The sequence below is a fragment of the Ostrinia furnacalis genome, unplaced genomic scaffold (assembly GCF_004193835.3).
Source record: "Ostrinia furnacalis isolate ACB-3 unplaced genomic scaffold, ASM419383v2 OfSCF5082, whole genome shotgun sequence".
Taxonomy (NCBI): Eukaryota; Metazoa; Arthropoda; class Insecta; order Lepidoptera; family Crambidae; genus Ostrinia; species Ostrinia furnacalis.
This window is the reverse complement of record NW_021135321.1, coordinates 206,931-230,416: the sequence shown is the minus strand read 5'-3', so window position 1 is coordinate 230,416 and position 23,486 is coordinate 206,931. Positions and strand designations below refer to the sequence as shown.

General features: G+C 35.6%; 2 protein-coding genes across 2 annotated transcripts; both read left to right on the top strand.

The window, feature by feature from the left end:
- Positions 1–936: 936 nt before the first annotated feature.
- On the top strand, positions 937–8,060 carry LOC114360574 (pickpocket protein 28-like). Its single transcript, XM_028315313.1, has 14 exons — positions 937–941; positions 1,371–1,532; positions 2,133–2,262; positions 2,774–2,856; positions 3,207–3,327; positions 4,069–4,214; positions 4,646–4,754; positions 6,381–6,473; positions 6,658–6,797; positions 6,953–7,083; positions 7,190–7,252; positions 7,345–7,528; positions 7,619–7,795; positions 7,943–8,060. Exons 1-14 carry the CDS (start codon positions 937–939, stop codon positions 8,058–8,060), a joined length of 1,662 nt encoding a protein of 553 aa, XP_028171114.1.
- A 2,807-nt stretch (positions 8,061–10,867) lies between these two features.
- On the top strand, positions 10,868–22,984 carry LOC114360573 (pickpocket protein 28-like). The gene is made up of 12 exons (XM_028315312.1): positions 10,868–11,011; positions 11,516–11,645; positions 13,286–13,368; positions 13,759–13,879; positions 14,488–14,633; positions 14,918–15,026; positions 16,232–16,324; positions 18,343–18,482; positions 21,550–21,680; positions 21,803–21,865; positions 21,976–22,153; positions 22,867–22,984. Exons 4-12 carry the CDS (start codon positions 13,862–13,864, stop codon positions 22,982–22,984), a joined length of 996 nt encoding a protein of 331 aa, XP_028171113.1. The 5' UTR covers positions 10,868–11,011; positions 11,516–11,645; positions 13,286–13,368; positions 13,759–13,861.
- The last annotated feature ends 502 nt before the right edge of the window (positions 22,985–23,486 follow it).

Sequence of the window (23,486 nt, the reverse complement as noted above, 5' to 3'; positions counted from 1 at the left end):
TACATGGGGATTATTTAGATACACCTGGATGTAAGGAATCTAAATTTTAGCTTAGAACGTCAACTGCCTGGCCACCCTGTATAACACACGTCTTTTCGGTACACTCTGTATCTGCCATTCGATATTTAACTCTTACCTCATACACAGAAGTATCAATTGATATAATTATCTTAAAAATAAAGTGTTTCAAATCTAGCTGGAGTTTTACTCAATATAATATTTTCATCGTTCGGCATTATGGAAATCATTGGGGTAGGCCTATGTTCAGCAGTAGAGACTGTGGAGATCCTGTGACTGAATTGATGATGATGATAAATACATGTCAGTATATTACGTTAATAAGTGATTCTGACACAAAATCAGTTATTTCCTGTAATTACTTTGATGAAATTAATTAAAATTAATGGAATGTTAGGTTTATATACAATAAATAAAATAAATTTCAATACAAACAAACCATCAAAAAATATTTTCTCTATTTAATATTTACTGTAGGTAGATAGGGTTTGCTGTGTCACAAAAAGAGCTATGTACCCTTCTAGCTACCACTGTAGATAGGGTTGCTGTGTCACAAAAAGAGTTAGGTATGTACCCTTCTAGCTACCCAAGCTTTTTCGTGTGTCAGCGATATGGCCTGCTTGAATTCAGCATTTTTTTCATCATCTTATTAAAAAGTCTTTCGTGGGAACCTGCAATTAATTGTAACATTCTACAGCAAAAACATGAGTAGGTACTCCCGTAGTACAAATAAGCTGTTTAATTTCTAATTAATTACAAATTAATTATCCTTGTGCAGCCCAGGGGAGGTTCGTAACGGGAATAAAAACGTGCAATTAACAAAATGGATAGTTGACCTAATTAATCGTAATTGGCAATGGTCGTGAAATTATTCCATTCGTGTGGTGAAAGTGTAAGTCTGAAGTCGCAGTTTTCAGAATGAAGTAAGTTTATGTCGTAGGTAATAATTTCATCCCCGATTACTGAGTTTATTTTGTGTAAAAATGTGTAAAGTGTAACTACATTTTTTGTGCCTAATTCTTCCTTTTTAACTGTTGAACAAATTTTAAAAATAGTTATAAAACTTTCTGTATGAACTGATCTAAAACTAACATTTATAATTCGGTGTATAGACCGTTTCATCCATGAAGACGCGCCCCACCATTCTTCTGCTAATGTTTGAGTGTTATCGGTACACGCTAAATCATCCATGAGTGCACACGCACACTACAATAATGACGCTCGGATTGCTCGGATCAAACTCCCCGCACCCCGCGCATCTCTCCACCAAAAATGGGTGGGGCGCGTCTTCGTGAATGAAACTATCTGTAATAATGGCATTTGGCGAAGGTTTCACACAAATATAATTCCAGTGAAGGGGCCGAGCGACCAGTAGTCGGGGAGGTGTGTCTCAGAAGGAAACGGAGGAAACGTCAGAAAAAACTTCTGAAACAACTGTTTCAAGATTATTCCAAAAACACAACCCTTCACGGACTGAGATACACTACTGAAAAGGGCCTTCATAATATTGAAAAGTAAGGAGTATTTATAGAAATAATTCTTATACAGTGAGTTTTGGATTGGCCTTCCGATACTTAACACGTTGTTCTTTGCTAAATTTGTAAATTCAAAACTTGAAGAAGGGACAATGATTTTGTAGGGGGAATCAATAAAAATATCTTTCAAAAATAAGCGATGTAACAACTCATTATAAACTAAGTTTGATTTAAATAGTGATGAAAAAAGCTCCGATTTTGGAATAGCGTTATTCTTTACAAGTGCGCGTTTCGAGTTCTAGTTACCAGTAGGTATGTTCGCTACAAACATTTGAAAGAAAGAAAGAAAGAAAGAAAGAAAGAAAATATTTATTTGATGCGAGTATTAAAAGCGTTACAAATAAATAACAACTTAAACACTAAAAACAGAGTACACGCACCAAAATGGCATCTGCTCAGTATAAGCCGTGACGGCAGAGAGCACGTCACGACCACTGGTATTCTGCGGATGCCAGTTCAGCAGAAGGGCGCAGAAGGGCGCATTTAGGACAAAACTTGATATTTCACAGTTTATACATTATTTATTTAGTCTTTATTTTTGTTATATCTATGTATATTATTATTATCTTTTATCCTCAGGATATTCTGGCTCGTCACGTTCATTGTGAGTGTTGCGCTGTCCTTCTACCTGATATCAAAGGTCTGGAATAAGTGGAATACGTCTCCCGTTATTGTCAGCTTTTCCGATAGACATGTCTTCGTTGATAAGGTAAAAAGACTTGCAGTCACCTTTAATAATAAATATCTCTATCACGGCACATTAACTAAATAATATTGTAATAACATAAATGGTGACTTCAATAAATTAGGGATGATTGTTGATCACATGATACATTTATGAGATTTACCTACCTAATATTATAATTATTAAGAAATGATTCTTACTTACCAGCACTGATTAGGTACGATTAAGGTATAGTCTGTTAGTTTCATCCACGAAGACGCGCCCCACCAATTTTTGGTCGAGGGAAGCGCGGGGTGCAGGGAGTTCGATCCGAGCAATCCGAGCATCATTATTGTAGTGTGCATGTGCACTCTTGGATGATTAAGCGTGTACCGATAACACTCAAACATTAGCGGAAGAAATTGTGGGGCGTGTCATCGTGGATGAAACGATCCATATCAAAGTTCAATCTTTGAATAATGTACAGGTGTACAAAGATCGAACTTTGATTGAATTTGATTGAGATTGTGTATTGGAACACACATTTCCGTTTCAGGTACCGTTCCCAGCGATAACAATTTGTCCTGCAATAAAATTTAAGAAGCTTAATTACACGGAGATACTCATAAATATAGAACAGTAAGTAAGATATTTTTCTAATTATAAACATAAATATTATTATATTAATTTCTAATTATAGGTACAGGGTAGAATTTTGTAATGCCACTTGGAGGGAAAGTACCCTTAATACTGAAGATATAAAATTTTACTCACAGAAAACATTCCTTTATTTTTGAAAAGAAAACGAACTGCATTCAAAGATTTCGAAAAAAATTCGAAAATTTTTGGAAATCTTTGAATGCAGTTCTATTTAATTTTCTTTAAAAAAATAAAGAAATGTTTTCTTTGAGTAAAATTTTCTATCTACAGTATTAAGAGTACTTTACCTTCAGGTGAAAGATTCTTTGAATCATTAAATCAATTTTCAGTCGTAAAGTCATTGACAACGACACCATGGCCACAGCCCGTGCCGTGAACTTATTTTGTGACAGGCCAAACGGGGCGCTTACTAAAGAACTACCTGATGACTGGATGGATAGATTGTTAAATGTGAGTTTTTTATATATTAATTTTAACAAAAAGATAAAACCAACTCCAAAAACATCCACTAAAAAGTAGAAAAATAATTCACTTTTACTTATAATTAGGACGAATTAGTAATAATTATCATGATTGATATTTTTGGAGTCGGTGCCAAGATTATGAAACGTATGAAAGCCGGCAAAGTGTATACCTATTACGAGAGGGCGTTCGCGTTCCTTTACGAGATATAATCAGAAATGAGGAGATTCGTAAACAAACAAGTCACTGACATAGCCCAACGGGATATAACAAGCTAAAGTGGCAATGAGCAGTACGCAGAACTGATGGCCGATGTGGCAGCAAGGTTCTGGAGTGGAGGCCACGTACCGGAAAGCGCAGCGTTGGACGTCCACCCACAAGGTGGACCGATGACCTCATAAAGGTAGCAAGAAGGCGCTGGATACAGGCTGCCACCAACCGGCCATTGTGAAAATCATTGGGGGTGGCCTATGTTTAGCAGTGGACGTCCTATGGCTGAAATGATGATGATTATGATGATGATGATAACTGACTGCTTGCTAAATAAATTATTCATTAATTTTTAAATGTAGTAGTATAAATGAGAGATCACTTGTTGAGTTTAAGTATTATACAATTTTATGTTCTGCAAAGTAGAAATTAATAGAATGAACATCATTTCGTTTTATTAATTACCTCTTTTATAATGTTTATACTCTGTACCTTTGTGATAATAATGTGAAACTTTAGGTGTCGATGGATGTAGAGGATATTTTCTACGGCTGCAATCTCGGGGGAAGTAATTGCAAGACACTAGTAACAAGAGTGTTGACGGAGGAAGGAATTTGTTTTAACATAAATGGTTTAGCAGCTAGTGATATTTTGAATTACGATAGGTAAGTATCTGATGTTTTTACTTTTAAGTAATCCTACGTTGTTTATTTTATTTTATTTTTTATTACTTTCTCCTTTCATGATAGAATTATATTATTATAATAAATAGTTCGATCGATTTCAATAGTTTTATACAGATACAGACATTACAAGGGTAAGTTAAGGTACCTTAGTATTTGATATGATTGTAAATATCCGTTAAGAACGGTTTTACGAAACTTCACCCCTAATGGGGCAAAACGGGTGTTGGAAGTTTGTATGTTTCACGTGGGTGAAGCCTTGAGCAAAAGCTAGTGTCTGTATAGTGGGTAATCTACTATTTACCCATGTAGATTAATAATATTTCGGCGTTGAACTTTATGTGTGAAAAGAGTCTTTTGACTTTCCAGTGAAAACTGAAAAAAAATAATATTATGAACTTTTTAATTTTCAGTATACAAAAAGAATACAAATACTCATTTAATGAACATGAGGCAAGGAATTGGACATTAACTGAAGGCTACACCAATGATGATGTAAACGCCTACCCACATCGTGGCCAGGTAAAAAAAACTAGTATAAATCAGATCTCAACCTTTCTGCTAAAATCCCAGATAACTTTACCTGACAGATAAATTCAAGAATTATCAACAAGATTTTTATTTATTAGAGAGTTAATGCCAGTGTAACGCAATTTACGTATATTATGTAAGGCAGTTGCAAATCATAACCTTTTGGTCTATTAAAAATATTTCAAATTCAAATTTATTTATTTGCCAGAAACAGGTAACATAATGATGGTCAAATATACATAAAATAAAGTCCATGTTTCGCTAAATACATCTTAGCATGCAATAAAGAAAACAAGATTACAATCAATTACAGTCATGATTTTGATATTCAGTTACAGAGTAAAAGGTTTTTTGTAACAACCAGGTATGTAACTCCTTTTTAAAGTCTTTTAGTGGAAGGAGTTTAATGTTCGATGGCAACCTATTATATATTTTGATGCCCATAGAGTAACAATTTTTTTGGAACAATGTTGTTCTCGGCGCAAAAGCATGCACCAATTCACAATCTTCTTTTGACAATTTCACAATCTTCTTTTGACAAAATACAATAATGAATGATTGAGAGCGCCATCTAGTCTCAAACTATGTACACTCAACATCAAATAAATCGCACCTCCCGCGACGCGAACTTTAAAGATTTTCTTTTGACACAATCATGGTGCCCCAACAATATTGGTGTTATTTGAAAGCCTAATAAATAAACTTAAAGAAAAACACATTTAATTGTTTTATAAACAATTAACAGGTACCATAAATGTGACTTGAAAAAAGGCCTCACTGGGGGCTCACCTATGGGACCAAGTAAACCAATTTTTGTGGTTATAAAACCAAATAATGATCTTACATGTCCTTTTTAACAGATGGATAGCAATTAATCCCAATTTAACAGTTTTATAGCCATAAAAGTTGGCTCAAGCGTAAGTACCTATTTTTTGAAGAAGTGACTCTGGATCCTTTTAAAGACACATTTTCGGGACAAAAAACTTTCCTTTAATGAAATGAAGTTTAGAACTAGGCTTCCAAATGGTACCAATGTTGGTGGGAAGTGGGGATGCATACGTTTGATAAGTGCTTGTCGAGGGAGGTGCGATTTATTTGATGCCGAGTGTATTAATGGCTAACTTTGTGGCCACCACACCATAAATCGTAATAATAATATGTCTATCAAAACAGCACATAATATAGAGACGACAGCGTAAGTAGTACTGTGAAATCTTGAATGTAGTTTTTCTAAGTACAATTTTAACCAGGGTCAATGACGTGAAAATAATTTCAAATATGATATGAAAATTATGATATTAACATTAAACACTAAATAAGCGAATAAAAAAGTAAGCCACAAAATCACCGCGCCACTGATGACTCTGGGTCATAATGACCCGTTTTAATTTGACGCAAGTGTATCTCGCTGCGCAAGTGGCGTCATATTAAGCGGGCCTACGGGGCGGGTAGGGGGGGCTGTAATGTTATCTTCAGCTACACGAACGCTCGAACCAAAAAATGGACGCAAAAATAATTACGTTTAAAAATGCCTTGGGTCAATATGACCCTGCGTCAATGATGCCAGGTGATGCTGATAGGTAACGTGCTATTGACTATGCTATTTTTCTTCCTCAGGAAAGTGGTGAAACTCCCTACTTAAGCCTGCAACTGGTTGATTGGGAATCCAAAAAAGATAAAAACTGTAATGTAATATTTACTGGTTATAAGGTAAATATTAATACTTAGATACAAGAAATTATGTAATTTTTAAACCATATAACAAATAATGTGACCCTTGGACAATTTTGAAACTAACAACAGCTTAACATGACTACAGAATTTAACTCAATATATCAGTCATTATTAGCTCATTTAGTTTCCAATGAACTAAAAAGCTCACTTTTTTGAACAGATTTATTTGCATCACCCAGCCGATTGGCCTCAGGCGCGGTCCTACTACTTTGCAGCTCTACCAGAGCAAGTATCATCCATGGCTGTTGAATTCTCTGCAGTTTCTACCAGCGAAGATTTGAAAGCAGTTGCATTAAACGTGTACGTGTCAAGAATACCATTGTTCTTGAAGGTGTTAAAGTACGATATTGCCGTTTTGTATGGAGAAAATATCGGCAATTATAATATACTTTAACCGCTTTGTTTCTGAATTTATTAATTTTAGGGTTATGGTAATGTTATTTTTCATGTTCCAGGCGACAATGCTACTTTCCAGAAGAGAGGCCGCTGAAATATTTTAAAATATATTCCTACAACCATTGCAGGCAAGAATGTTTGACAAACTTCACCTACGCACGGTGTGGTTGCGTCATGACTTATATGCCATGTTTGTATTAGTTAATATTTAAATCACTGTAAAATTGTCTTGATTAAAAGTTTTTGTATTTTTCAAACTACTTACGATATTTGGTAAAATTATGTTTTTTTTTCAGTTCAGACTAACGAGAAACTCTGTTCATCATGGAAACAAATATCCTGTTCTATGAGAGTTAATGGTTAGTTTCAATAAAAATCTGAGCTATGCAGCAAATACCAGTATTACAGGCAAATAACAAGTTATTTTTGTTTTGGTTTAATTTATTTTTAGATATTTTTTCAATGGGAGGCAGTATAAACCTGCGAAACTGCAGATGTCTACCATCATGCAACTACATACAATATGACGCTGACATACATAAAACAGACTATAAGTTGGATGATTTTCAGTCTATACGGATAGACAAAAGAAAGAGGTTGCTTATGTCGTTGCTTGGCTTGAGAGATATCAAACGGTACGTAGGTATAACTTTGAATTTTGTTAAGGCAAGCAAAGTAAGGTAATATTACCTATACACGCTTACTTAATATTAATATTTTTTTAGGAATAAAAAAAGTACAAGTGTGCAGATATTTTTCAAGGAACCAATGTTTATGGCTATACATCGGTCAGAATTATTTGGAATAACTGATTTTCTTGGCATCTGTGGCGGCCTTTTGGGCTTATTCTTGGGATTCTCATTCTTAAGCATTGTGGAGATCTTCTATTTTCTGACTTTTAGGTAAAGTAACAACCGGTTCAAATTATGTTAACTGACATTAACTGTATAGGCATACATAGCTCCGCCAAGATTAGTTGAAGTACGTGTAGGTGCCATTGCTGTATGCTTTATACCCATAATATTAAATCTCTTATTATTTCGTTTAAGGGTCTACAAAACCATAAGACGGGATTTGAAGACTGAGAAATCGGGAGACCTACCAGACATTTTCCACGTCGAGAAGTTACATGACGAGATCACAGAACTTCCACTGAAACTTAAATAGAGCTCTGATAAACGATGAAAATAATGTTTTTTATTAAGTTATGAAATCGCAATGTTAAATATTCGCATTTTAAGACTTTAGGGTAGACTTTAGGCATTATTGGTGGCAGGAAGGCGCTGGATGCAAGTGGCTACTAACTGGTCAATTTGGAAATCATTATCATTTATTTATTTATCAGTTTTGTTATTAGAGCTATTCTAAAAGTCTAAAAAATAATGGAATTTGCGTTAATTTGTAACAAATAAGCAATTTACATATTATTGTCATAATATTGATCAGTACTTTCGGGTAATTATCATCTTCTATTATTAAATATTCATAACCATTATTGTAAGGTACTATCAGCTCCTTGTTAATTAACTGGAGCAATGTGTTTTTGGCAAAATTTCCACCTTTTTACGTTTGCGCACGCAAAAAGAAATACATACAGTATTTCCTTTTACCGGCAACGATCGACTCACTAGTAGCATGCAAAGGGGAGTAGAGTTCAATTACTTCAGCTACTGAGACGTTCAACAGCACACGGCTGCGGGATAAATAACTGTACACAAAAATAAGAAGGATGGGGTCAAATTGACCCCGCCACATCCTCGCCGGGCTAAGTATCGCAATGAAATTGTAAAACAATAGGTTGGTAAATTATGTGAACTGCCTGTTAATGATGATGCAGTAATTTTCTTGACCAATGTTGAAATTTAATACATTTTGTAAGAATATTTAGTTTTATTTGTAATTGTGAATTTTGAAAGAACCTACTTGATCATACTTACATTGTGTGTCACACTTTCATTATTTCATATCTGGCGAGTACTTGTAGTTTGTTTTTACTTACTTACGCTAGAGAAGCATCCAGAGTGGGAAAATAATTAAAAACCAACCATAGGTGATAGTCAAGGATAAATCTCCTAAACTAAGCAAAATCGTAGAACATACATGGGGGTGATTTAGATACACCTTGATGTAAGGAATCAAAATTTTAGCTTTGAACGTCAACTGCCGGGCCAGCCTGTATAACACACGTCTTTTCGTTACACTCTTTATCTGCCATTCGATATTTAACTTTAACCTCACACACATAGGCATCAATTAATATAATTATCTTAAAAATAAAGTGTTTCAGTGGTTTAGGTGTGAAAGAGAGGCAGACAGACAGACAGACAGAGTTACTTTCGCATTTATAATATTAGTATAGATTACTGTAGATAGGGTTGCTGTGTCACAAATGCGTCTTTCCGTTCTATACATGATTTTATTCTTGAGATAAAAGTTAATAAATAAAATAAATAATAAATAAATATCCTTAGACATTTTACACTGCGCTTCTAGTCCCAAACTAAGCAAAGCTTGTACTATGGGTACTAGACAACGGATAATTATAAACATACTTAAATACTTTTTTTTTGTAAATACATACTTATTATACATAGAAAACACCCAGTCCAATACAAACAAATATGTTCATGCACACCAATGTTTGTACTGTTCGGGAAATGAACCCGCTACCTCCGGAATAGTAGTCCGTTTCGAACCACTACACCAAACGGCCGACAATACAAACCTAGCATTTAAAGTCTTGCATAATATTGTATTTAATGCACGTTGAACTTTCTTCTCTCACTCTCTCTCATTTTAATTAAATTGTTATTTAATTTGAATTCTACCTAATCATTTAATTTTAAAAAACCACTTACAATAGTGTTAAAAATCTAGATGTATTATAGATTCAGTAAAATAATAATATTTTATGTAATAATATCAAATAAATGTAATTTTAAATATAGTTCCATATTTTACTGAATTTTACTAAATCAATATCAACTAAACACACTCTAGTCAAGTGTAAGTGGTGTAGTAGAAACTAATCGAGTATAGTTTGGAAATGACTTTTTTTACTAAGCTCTTCCAAACTATACACGATCAGTACGCAAAATTCGTGTATAGTTTGGAGTCACAGATTTACAAACAGGCACTACAAAATATAAACGAGCAGTTTCCTATGGGTGCGTTCTGGCCATGTATAGAACGGAAAGTCGCGTCACAAATAGACCTAAGTACCACCCTTCTAGTTACCCAGGCTTGGTCGTGTTCAAGCGATATGGCCTGCTTGAATTTAGCATTTTTTTCATAATCTTATTAAAAAGTATTTCGTGGGAACCTGCAATTTTGTAACTTTTATTAAACATACTACAGCAAAAACAAGAGTACTCCCGTTGTACAAATAAGTTGTTTAATTTCTAATTAATTACAAATTAATTATCCTTGTGCAGCCCAGGGGAGGTTTGTTGCGGGAATAAAAACGTGCAATTAACAAAATTGATAGTTGACCTAATTAATCGTAATTGGCAATGGTCGTGAATATATTCCATTCGTGTGGTGAAAGTGTAAGTCTGAAGTCGTAGTTTTCAGAATGAAGTAAGTTTATGTCGTAGGTAATAATTTCATCCCCGATTACTGAGTTTATTTTGTGTAAAAATGTGTAAAGTGTAACTACATTTTTTGTGCCTAATTCTTCCTTTTTAACTGTTGAAGAAATTTTAAAAATAGTATAGACCGTTTCATCCATGAAGACGCGCCCCACCATTCTTCCGCTAATGTTTGAGTGTTATCGGTACACGCTAAATCATCCATGAGTGCACACGAACACTACAATAATGACGCTCGGATTGCTCGGATCAAACTCCCCGCACCCCGCGCATCTCTCGACCAAAAATGGGTGGGGCGCGTCTTCGTGAATGAAACGATCTATAATAATGGCATTTGGCGAAGGTTTCACACAAATATAATTCCAGTGAAGGGGCCGAGCGACCAGTAGTCGGGGAGGTGTGTCTCAGAAGGAAACGGAGGAAACGCCAAAAAAAACTTCTGAAACAACTATTCCAAGATTATTCCAAAAACACAACCCTTCACGGACTGAGATACACTACTGAAAAGGGCCTTCATATTATTGAAAAGTAAGTCCTCATAAAATTAAGTAATAAGTTTTGAATTAGTAAGTCTTATGGGGTGTTTTGTACTGGAAACTCCACGTTGTTCTTTGGTAAATCTGTCAATTCAAAACCCCCTTTAAGTGCATTGTTTATTGTGGATGACACAATTTGTAAAGGAAATCAATAATTTTTGATTATGCAATTTAAAAACATCGTCATCGTCACTTACCATCAGGTGGGATACAGGCCAAGAGCTTCCTCGTAGTGGATAAAAAAAATAAAGCAGTTATAGCTTTCGATTTCTTATTGTTATGAAAAAAGCTCCGGATGTGGAAGAGCTTTTTTTAGAAGCACGTTTCGAGTTGTAGTTACTCGTAATTTTCTTTATTAATGTCCCATTCGCCAAAATATTTTGCAATAATATTTTTTTCACAGTTTATATACTTGTAAAGTATGTGAATTTTGAATGTTTTATACAATCTTAATGATTTTTGTTACATCTAATTGATTATTTTCTTTTATCCTCAGGATATTCTGGCTCGTCACGTTCATTGTGAGTGTTGCGCTGTCCTTCTACCTGATATCAAAGGTCTGGAATAAGTGGAATACGTCTCCCGTTATTGTCAGCTTTTCCGAAAAACATCTCTTCGTTAAAGAGGTAAAAAGGCTTCTATAATTATTTGACCTAAAATATCTATCACGTCACAATAAACTTGATAATATCGTAACAACATCTTATACACTGGTCATCACAAAAATCGACCCTCCTGCGACAAGTACTTTCAAACGTATGCATCCCCACTTCCCACCAATATTGGCACCATTTAAAAGCCTAGTTCTAAACTTCATTTCACTAAAGGAAAGGTTTTTACCCCAAAAATGTGTCTATAGAAGAATCCAGAGTCACTTCTTCAAAAAATAGGTAGTTACGCTTGAGCCAACTTTTATGGCTATAAACTGTTAAGTTGGGATTAATCGCTATCCATCTGTTAAAGAGGACACGTGAGATCATTATTTGGTTTTATAACCATAAAAATTGGTCTAATTGATCCCAGAGGTGAGCCCAAAGTGAGGTCTTTTTTCAAGTCACATTTATTGTATATCGCGTTTATGTTAATCGTTTATTAAGAAATTAAATGTGTTTTTCTTTAAGGATATTTATTGGGCTTTCAAATAACACCAATATTGTTGGGGCACCATGATTGGGTCAGTAGAAACGAGTTTTCCTGTAAAACGTAGGTGGGCCGATTTTTGTGATGACCAGTATAGTTCCTTCAACAAATGCTTTAAAGAAATTACATCATTAGGGATCATCGTTGATTACACCTATAATAATATTTAGGAGATTTACCTATTAATACAGTGTGAGTCACGTTAAAGTGTACATATGAAAATAGATGAAACTAGACCTATTTTTATCGACAAAAAAGAGGTCAAAAAATTTTTGAGATTTTTTTTTAATTTTTTATAGAATTTTTTTTCTTCCAATTACTTATTGTAAAGAAAACATAATAACTTATAAACTAAGCGGTATATCCTGATAAAATAAAAACAGTAATAATGCTAAATAACAGGCGATACTAAAAAAATACATAAAATACACAAAAAATGGCAACAAATAATAAAAAATGATAATTTTTGAAAAAAATCTGCTTTAAAATTCGTGTTTTTTTTGTTATTTGATAAATTTCTCCAAAAAATGCCCCTATAACCGGTGGTTTTTATTACTTTGTATTATTCTCTATCGTATTATCTTTGTAAAACCAAAAATCGCATGTCTCTATCCCTATCACAACATTTGCTATGATCGTTTGAACAAAGGCCTGCCACAACATTATTCTCCGCTACAGGTAGAGACAATTTTAATTTTAACTTAAATGCTTATTTTATTTCGAAATCTTTTGTTTTTATTAGAAATCTAACTTGTATTTATCAAAATTACAAATCTAGAGCCATTTTCAGTTTCGTTGTTAACGAAGCGTTGAATGGCGCGCCCGGAGAGGCTTAGTTCAAACGATCATTGCAAACGTTGTGATAGGAATAGAGACATGCGATTTTTGGTTTTACGAAGTTAATACGATAGAAAATAATACAAAGTGATAAAAACCACCGGTTATAGGGGCATTTTTTGGAGAAATTTATCAAATAACCAAAAAAACACGAATTTAAAAGCAGATTTTTTCAAAAAGTAGCCNACTAATAATTAAAAGTTTTTTTCACTTACTGGCAGTGATTAGTTAAATTTAAACCATAGTAGTAACATACTGGATTAGAAAAAGATGGAACTTTCGGTTTCAGGTGCCATTCCCAGCGATAACAATTTGTCCCGCAGTAAAATTTAAGAATTTCAATTACACGGAGATACTCGCAGATCTGGAAAAGTAAGTAAAGAGTAAATAAACATGGTCTATAAGCCAACCCCACAAAACAAAAAATTGGCCAAGTGTGTGTCGTGCCACGCGCAGTGTACGCGCAGTGTGTTCCGTAGTTGTCCGTCGTGACCACAATATATTTCAGAAGCAAGCAATTACTTCATCTAAAGTCACTTTAAATATATTTTTTTTTAGTTAAGAAATTTTATAATACATGAGTCAAATGACTATTACTGTAGGTGTAGTAGGATATACATAATATCGTCACTCTACCACCAATAGGAGCAAAGAACCAATGAAAAATGTTGCGAAAACGAAAAAAAAATATTCAAATAAAAATCACACATACGAAGTCGCGGGCTCAGCACATTGGTGAATATCAGTTTGTATTATTTTCAGTCAACAAGTCATTGACAACGACACCTTGGCAACAGCTAGCGCCGTGAACTTATTTTGTGACTGGCCAGCAGAGGAACTTATTAACGAACTGCCTGGTGACTGGATGGATAGATTGTTAAATGTGAGTTTATGTAAAATACTCTCTAAGCGAACTAGTATACGCTATCAGAAATTAGAAAATTAATTTGCTTTTAATTTAACATCTACATCACTGTTATTCGTTCCTTCGGTAACGTATTCTAAAATATACACCAAACCCTCTTTTATACTCTGTACAAAATATGTGATCATCATCGTCATCATCATTTCAGCCATAGGACGTCCACTGCTGAACATAGGCCTCCCCCAATGTTTTCCATGTTGATCGATTGGTAGCGGCCGGCGTCCAGCGCTTCCCTGCTACCTTTATGATTTCGTCAGTCCACCTTGTGAGTGGATGTCTCACGCTTCGTTTTCCGGTACGCGGCCTTATACAGAAGCTCAAAGTTGCACAGCGTGCTATGGAGCGGGCTATGCTCGGTGTTTCTTTACGAGATCGAATCTGAAATGAGGAGTTCCGTAAACGAATTAAGTCGCTGGCATAGCCTGACGGATTAGCAAGCTGAAGTGGCAATGGGCAGGGCATATAGTACGAAGAACTGACGGCTGATGGGGCAGCAAGGTTTTGGAATGCAGGCCGCGTTCCGGACAACCAATGTGATACTCATACTTAATAATGTGAAACTTTAGGTGTCGATGGAAGTAGACGATATTTTCTACGTCTGCAAACTCGGAAAAAATGATTGCACGGATCTAGTAAAAAGAGTGTTGACGGAGGATGGAATTTGTTTTAACATAAACGGTTTGGCAGCTAGTGATATTTTGAATTACAATACGTAAGTCTCTGATGTTTTGCTTTTAAGTAATCTTACGTGGTTTTATCTTGTATTTGTTATTACTTTCTAATGATAAAATTTAATAACAGTACGATGGATTTCATTCGTTTTATATAGATACAGACATAACAAATAATGTATCAGCGTTTAACTTTGCTTGAGAAAAGTATCTTTTCTCTCTATTTATCTGTGAACATATTGAAATTGAAACACCTACATTCAGAATTTACTTGACTTTTGAGTGAAAACTAAAAAGCATAAACTTATATCTTTTTTATTTTTAGTATACAAAGAGAATACAAATACTCATATAATGAACATGAGGCGAGGAATTGGACATTCACTGAAGGCTACACCAATGATGACGTAAACGCATACCCATATCGTGGCCAGGTAAAGTAACTCGCATAAATCAGGTCACCCTTGCTGCTAAAATCCCATCTAGATAACTTTATCTGACAGATAAATTAGTCAAGAATAATCATCAAGATTTTTATTTAATTTATTTATTAGAGAGTCACTGCCTAAAAGAAGTAGCGTAACGCAATTTACGTGTAAATAACGCAGTTGCAAATCAAAACCTTTAGGTTTATTAAAAAATATTTGATAATCTTATTTTAATAAAACACAATAATGAATGAGTCCTTGAACATAAAATATTATGTATCCTTTGCCATCTAGTCTCAAACTACGAAAAGCTAGTTTTGTGGCCACCACACCATTTAATTTTACTTGTATCATAATAATATTATGTGTATGGTCTTATCAAAACAGCACAGCTAGAGACGATAGCATAAGTAGTGGTGTCAAATCTTGAATGTAGTTGTTCTAAGTACAATTTTTAATGATGCTTATAGGTACTAGCCCACCACAACAATTAGGCGCATGACAGGAAACTAAATTGCACTCACATTCGACCATTGCTTAAATTACATTCTCATCCAATTAGTCACTAGTATACTTGTACTAATTTCATACCTAGTACTAGGTAACAGTTTGTCTCGAAGTGATTTGATATTCACCTCCCTAGCTCCAGTGACGCCATGTTTGCCGTGCGCCTAATTGTTTTCAACCGACTTCAAAAAAGGAGGAGGTTCTCAATTCGACCCGTATGTTTTTTTTTTTTCTATGTTTGTTACGCGATAACTCCGCCAATTATGAACCGATTTGAACAAATCTTTTTTCGGCGTATAGGTAATACCTCAAGGGTGGTCCCATTTAAATTTAATAATAGAAAAAACAACCCCCAAGGGTGGAAAATTGGGGATGAACTTTTTTATACGCAATATCTCCGCCGATTATAAATCAATTTGAACGATTATTTTTTTGTTGAATAGGTATTATCAAAAGGGTGGTTTCATGCGAATTTGAAGAAAATATTTCACCCCCAAGGGTGGAAAATTGGGGATGAACTTTTTTATACGCAATATTTACCCCCAAGGGTGGAAAATTGGGGATGAACTTTTTTATACGCAATATTTTTAATTTTTAGTTTTTTTTTGTGTTCACGCATTTGAAGAAGACGGTTTTATTTTTTTTTAAAGTTAATTATGGTCGGATAGTAACGTGGTGTTGACTATGCTATCTTTCTTTCACAGGAAAGTGGTGAAACTCCCTACCTAAGCCTGAATCTGGCTGATTTAGAACCCATTAAAGATAAAAACTGCAATGTAGTATATACTGGTTATAAGGTAAATATTCAAATGCATCCTATTTAGATACATGCTACCATAATCATATTAATTTTCAAATTAAACCATACCGTTTAAGGTGACCGTCGGACAATTTCGAATACACGGTGTTACTTAGCATTTTTGCCATATTTACAGAGGTAACTATATGAATGACACTGAAAACAAATCAGTAAAAAACAATATCCTAAAATTGAGTTTTTTAAACTTGACTATTTTATTTTATCGACAATCTTCTTTATTTTTAAATATCTATTGGAGATTGTAAAAATATTTTTGACACTTGTGTAAAAAGCTGACGCCCACTGTTTATTCCAATTGCGCCTGTTGAATGAGCGAGACNTCAAATTACTCAAGACTTTAATACAATCATAACATATCTGCGTACAAAATAATAAATGATTATTGGAAAATAAGTGATTAATTTCTCTATTAGACCCTATAGGTCTTTTCGTTTACGCGCGACCGCTGCCGTTACAAAAGACCGCGCGCCCGCTTGAAGGTTATCTAAGCCATAGGACATCCACTGCTGAACATAGGCCTCCCCCAATGCTTTCCATGTTGCCCGTTTGGTAGCGGCCTGCGTCCAGCGCCTTCCTGCTACCTTTATGATGTCGTTGGTCCACCTTGTGGGTCCAATTTCGATTCGATTCAATATGATGAATTGGAAAAAAGAGCAATACATATTCTTGATACATACACTTTTAGTGCTACTGCTTGCAAATCTTTGCTGGTGGATACTGCAGAGAACTCAACAGCCATGGATGATACTTGCTCTGGTAGAGCTGCAAAATAGTAGGACTGCGCCTGAGGCCAATCGGCTGGGTGGTGCAAATAAATCTGTAAAAAGGGAGCATGGATCTCGTAATAGGTTACTAAGGAACAAAATATGGACATCAAGCCTTCAAAACCCCGTCGGATCAGCGTTGGGTAAGGGAAGGGTTTTGCAAAGTGGTGCTCCTGCAGTGGACACAAAATGAGCTGATGATGACAAGTATGTAATGTATATTGAGTTAACGTTATGCATTATACATACAGGTTGTTACTTTGCATTCTTGCCATACCTATTCACAGAGAGAGCGAACAATACCTATTAGTTTAGATAAACAAGAGGTAAAGAAAGCACACTGAGTTTTTAGTAAATTTAGGTTTGCAGTACAAATTGAAATAAACCAATCCCACCAAAAACATTCTGTAAAAAACTAGCCAAGTCTCGATGGAGCTGCTTGTTTATCTCTAAAAAGTAATGAAATCTAGACAAAGTCGTGCCAAGTCTATGGTTCTTTACTGCGATTTCTTTATTATTATAGTTAATGTTGTGTGACTTGGCCGTTGAAGGGTACAAAACCAGGTGCTCCATGACACCATTGCACCAATCTGTTGCCAGAACCGCTACCCACTGACGATGGAAAATTGCCACTTGGAAAACGTTGATTTAATAACCAGTGAATTGTAGGCTTAATAAAGCTGCGTATTTCAATAATACTTATGCATGATTATTGATTATCTTAATAAAGATTGTTCAACGGCCAAGTCACACAACATTAACTATAATAATAAAGAAATCGCAGTAAAGAACCATAGACTTGGCACGACTTTGTCTAGATTTCATTACTTTTTAGAGATAAACAAGCAGCTCCATCGAGACTTGGCTAGTTTTTTACAGAATGTTTTTGGTGGGATTGGTTTATTTCAATTTGTACTGCAAACCTAAATTTACTAAAAACTCAGTGTGCTTTCTTTACCTCTTGTTTATCTAAACTAATAGGTATTGTTCGCTCTCTCTGTGAATAGGTATGGCAAGAATGCAAAGTAACAACCTGTATGTATAATGCATAACGTTAACTCAATATACATTACATACTTGTCATCATCAGCTCATTTTGTGTCCACTGCAGGAGCACCACTTTGCAAAACCCTTCCCTTACCCAACGCTGATCCGACGGGGTTTTGAAGGCTTGATGTCCATATTTTGTTCCTTAGTAACCTATTACGAGATCCATGCTCCCTTTTTACAGATTTATTTGCACCACCCAGCCGATTGGCCTCAGGCGCAGTCCTACTATTTTGCAGCTCTACCAGAGCAAGTATCATCCATGGCTGTTGAGTTCTCTGCAGTATCCACCAGCAAAGATTTGCAAGCAGTAGCACTAAAAGTGTATGTATCAAGAATATGTATTGCTCTTTTTTCCAATTCATCATATTGAATCGAATCGAAATTGGACCCACAAGGTGGACCAACGACATCATAAAGGTAGCAGGAAGGCGCTGGACGCAGGCCGCTACCAAACGGGCAACATGGAAAGCATTGGGGGAGGCCTATGTTCAGCAGTGGATGTCCTATGGCTTAGATAACCTTCAAGCGGGCGCGCGGTCTTTTGTAACGGCAGCGGTCGCGCGTAAACGAAAAGACCTATAGGGTCTAATAGAGAAATTAATCACTTATTTTCCAATAATCATTTATTATTTTGTACGCAGATATGTTATGATTGTATTAAAGTCTTGAGTAATTTGAATTAAGTTAAAGAAACAATTATTTCATCAATTAACAAAACGCAAATATTATTTGGATCAAAAACCAATTTTGGAACACAAAATCTTTCAAAATACCTCAGAATAGTTCATATATCTGGTAAAAACGATAAAAATGACAAAATAATGATAAAACATAATTTTATAATTTTGGTTCAGTTTAACTTGCCCTCTGAGCTCCGATTCGCTCTCTTTTTCATCTTTTCGTAGTAATGCCTCTGTTATTTCACTTTGTATTAGCAGTCTACAACTTATTTAATAAGAAAAAACAGTATTGCAAGCTTAATTCAATAATATTGGGTGATAGCCGAAGAAATGTTATATCCTCAGATCATAGAAGGGAATAGATGTGAAACGGGGGCGTGGCGCGTGTCTCCGCGATATGCCCAGAAACGAACATCGCCCGCGACGCCAGGTTAGTCGCGATTCAGTCGTACTGAGGAAATGTTCTCCGATATTGTTGGATAATGCGTCGTAACGTGCAATAACATAAGTGAAACGAAGAACTACAGGAACAATGAAGTCATTTACCACATGTAAGTATTGCAAATCCATTGGTATTTTGCTTATAAATAAAAAAAACTAAACATTTTTACGAACGAATTCAGTGCCGTGACATTTACTGCGATATCGAAATTAGTGGTGATAAAAATTCAAACACGTTGTACATTGACGATTTAGTTAGCAACCACTTTATGTCATGCGTAACTACTGCGCAATGTATTTTATTTCTTCCGATATCCACTGACGCGTGAAAATACACAGTACGGCCGCATGTGCCGGTCGTAACATAGTGCAGGGCTCGTGTTCTAATACGGTTTCCTATTATCGATAAATAGAAGTAAATTATTATTTTCTATTTTCTAATTTTGAATGAAAAAATCATGAGTTGCTTGCGATTTTTAAGTTTTTACAAAAACAATAACAATAGTAGAAGGGATTAGTAACTGTCAACTATGTAATTACTATAAGAGCTAGTTGAAAGCCTAATATAGGCATTATTTTTGATAAACATAGGCGGTACGAATTTCGCCATAATTAAAAAGTTAATGCGCGATAGTAGTTAATAATAATTACAGTGATCCTGTTATTATTATTAAAGTAAATAATAATATATTACCAATATTGTAAATACTGGTAAAAATCGCAAGTACCTACTTAACCCATGACTTTTCATACAAACTTTGTCAGTCTATAACTTCTATACTCCATCGATAACGACATTGAGCTTTGGTTGGGGTAAATTAATATAAGGTAACTTCATTTAGTCCCAATAATTGATTCTGAGTTTTTCGTCCATACAAAATGGAACTGACTCCTTTATGCAAAAATCGTTAAAGAACATAATAATAACGTATAATAATAAAAAGGTTTTCATACAAGCATTTTTTAAACCAATTTCGAGCCTTGCCCCCAGGATTTAAAGTATCGATATCTTATCGACTCCATTTTATCTTTCTTCTCTCTAATTGCTTTTTTCAAAGTGTGCGTCACGTCACGCGGCCATTGATTGGCCATAAGGCACGCCTTCTGGCCAATCACAGCACTTTTAAGCCGGTTGCACATGTTGTTGTAGACTCTCAATCGCTTTGTTTTTACACAGTTGAATGTGTGTGTGGGAGCTGTGGTGGGGGAAATGTGGGGACACTGGTTCTCGTTGTAGTTACGCGCGACTTCATATCTATTCTCTTTCTATGATCTGAGGTTATATCGCATAGAGAGTCGCGCGTAACCTTTTCGACGACAGGCGCGTGGCGTCCTTTCGACGCCGGCGCCGGGACTAAAACAATAGCAAGTCATGGGGTGGGAAAAGCTCGGAGAGCTGAGGTAAGCTCTTTATTTCGCTCACAATGAGCAAGCGACAGGCTACTAAAAATGAGAAATATGTGTAACAAGTAAAAAAAAAGTTATGAAGGAAAATGTGTTAAGCGCGGTCGATTCGACGCCGCGCGCCCGCTTGAAGGATAATAATGATGATGAAATTGGTCAAGCTTATAATATTAGGTGTTAAAGTATGACATAGCCGTTTTTTATGGAAAAAATAACAGTAATTTCATACTTTAACCCCGACGTTTATGAATTGGTCGACATTAAACATTCGTAAGTAATATTTTGTTGTGCTTAAAGAACGTAGGTGTACATGCTCGATGAAATCTTGAAAACAGGCAGTGGTTGAATGAAAAAATCAGGTGATCATACTTGGACCTGGACCACCATTGGCTGAAATCATGATGATGATGACAAAAATATTTTAGAGTTATGGTAGTTCTCGAGTGGCGACCACGCGCTGGAAGACGTAGCGTGGGCAGGCCTCCTACTAGGTGGACCGACGATCTGGTAAAGGTCGAGGGAAGAGCCTGGATGCGGGCAGCGCAGGACCGTTCATTGTGGAAAACCTTGGGGGAGGCCTTTGTCCAGCAGTGGACGTCATTTGGCTGAAACGAATGGTGGAACTAGGAATACTAACTTTATCATCTTCGTTCGTTCGTTTCAGCCAAATGACGTCCACTGCCGGACAAAGGCCTCCCCCAAGGTTTTCCACAATGAACGGTCCTGCGCTGCCTGCATCCAGGCTCTTCCCGCGACCTTTACCAGATCGTCGGTCCACCTAGTAGGAGGCCTGCACACGCGCCCACTGCCTGGGAATACTAGCTTTATCATCTATTAAAATATAAAGTTTTTTTATGTTACAGGCGACAATGCTACTTTCCAGAAGAGAGGCCGCTGAAATATTTTAAAATATATTCCTACAATCATTGCAGGCAAGAATGTTTGACAAACTTCACCTACGCACGGTGTGGTTGCGTCATGACTTATATGCCATGTTTGTATTCGTTTATATTTAAGTCACTGTGATATTGCCTTGATATTAGATTTTTTCCAAAAGCTTTTGTATGTTTTAAACTCCTTACGATATTTGATTAAATTCTGTATTTCTTTTTTTAGTTCATACTCATGACAAAATCTGTTCATCAGAAAGTCAAATATACTGTTTTATAAGAGCTAACGGTAAGTTTTAGCACTTAACAATATTTGCCTACCTATTCTAAAAATACCTAAATAACACGTTTTTTTTGTGCATAACAAAGCAATTTTATTTTTGTTTTTCATTTATGTAGATGTTTTTTCAACGGAAGGCAGTGAACAACTGCAAGACTGCAGATGTCTACCGGCATGCAACTATATACAATATGATGCTGACATACATAAGACCGAGTTTAACTATGCTGAATTTCACATAATAAAGCTGAAGAAATATTATAAAAAAGCGTTAGGCCATGATGTGGATTTGAAACGGTACGTATAAGCCAGTAGAATTAGATTTTTTTTTTTACTTGGCGCAAAGACTCATGGCAGGCGGTGTCATAATAGAACAGTGCATATCGCGTTTTCTCTCGCACTCACACTGTTTATGGATGACGTCACACAGAAGCAGGCATAGCGTTGTTTAAAATACTTAATAATTAATAAAATATTGTCTCTGTTTAAAAAAATACTTATGGCCCCGCCTGTCACGAGTCTTTGCGTCGGGTAGAACACAAGTTTACTGATAATAATTATTGCTATCCATATTTTTTAGATATAAAAGTTCAAGTGTGGAGATATTTTTCAAGGAACCAATGTTTATGGCTATACATCGGTCAGAACTGTTTGGGATAACCGATTTTCTTGGCATCTGTGGCGGCCTTCTGGGCTTATTCTTGGGATTCTCATTCTTAAGCATTGTGGAGATCTTCTATTTTCTTACTTTTAGGTAAAGTATTTTGTACTTTCAACACCAAAAAATATGAGTGTGTTAAAGTGTCCTATATGTACTATCGCTAACAGTGTAAACTGCCCATTGCCGGTCATGTGGTCTGGTTCTATCGCAAAAAATCACCATTTGATGACAGCGAGAGCAAAAATGGAAATGGATAGTTAACACTAGCCGTGTGTACTCGTAGGTGCCATTGATACTTTCAAGCCATAGGTAGTATGTATTTAAAATAAAGCTCATTATTTCGTTTAAGGGTCTTCAAAACCATAACACATGATTTGAAGACTGAGAAATTGGAGGACCCACCAAACATTTTCCACGTCGAGAAGTTGCATGATGACATCACGGATCTTCCACTGCACCTTAAATAGAGCTCTGGTAAACGATGAAAAGTTGATTTTGTTAAAGGATTATCAGCGATATTAAATAAAGCATTTTAACACTTTAGAAGGACAAAACATTTTATCAAATGGTTTGTGAGGTGGCAGGAAGGAGCTGGGTGCACGCCGCTACTGACCGGTCAATATGGAAATATTGGAGGGTGGTTAAAATGATGGTGATGAATATTATGTTGTTTAAGTTGTCTGAATCAAGCTAACTTCCCGACGATTAGTGTTGATTATCTTTTTAAGTCATATCGGCTGTTTTCGTTGAATATATTTTAAGTCTGTTTTCAGTGGTACCTAAAGGGTATCCCAAATTTAGCGAAACTTTTGAATTAACTAGAAAACATAGTTTTTAGCCTTATTGATTGTATTATTTTTATAGAATCATAAAGTACATAGAATAGGGTTATTTATGGAACACATCGGGCAAATGGCACGCACGCAGCAACGCACTCATTTGTCGAAATTTCCCATGACCATTAGGGTG

Bases quoted from the DNA above. Each gene is read 5' to 3' on its own strand.
- LOC114360574 (XM_028315313.1), top strand. The intron at 6,474-6,657 runs GTAAATATTAAT...TTTTTTGAACAG, and splicing joins TAATATTTACTGGTTATAAG to ATTTATTTGCATCACCCAGC. The intron at 7,253-7,344 runs GTTAGTTTCAAT...ATTTATTTTTAG, and splicing joins CTGTTCTATGAGAGTTAATG to ATATTTTTTCAATGGGAGGC.
- LOC114360573 (XM_028315312.1), top strand. The intron at 21,866-21,975 runs GTAAGTTTTAGC...TCATTTATGTAG, and splicing joins CTGTTTTATAAGAGCTAACG to ATGTTTTTTCAACGGAAGGC. The intron at 22,154-22,866 runs GTACGTATAAGC...ATTTCGTTTAAG, and splicing joins CATGATGTGGATTTGAAACG to GGTCTTCAAAACCATAACAC.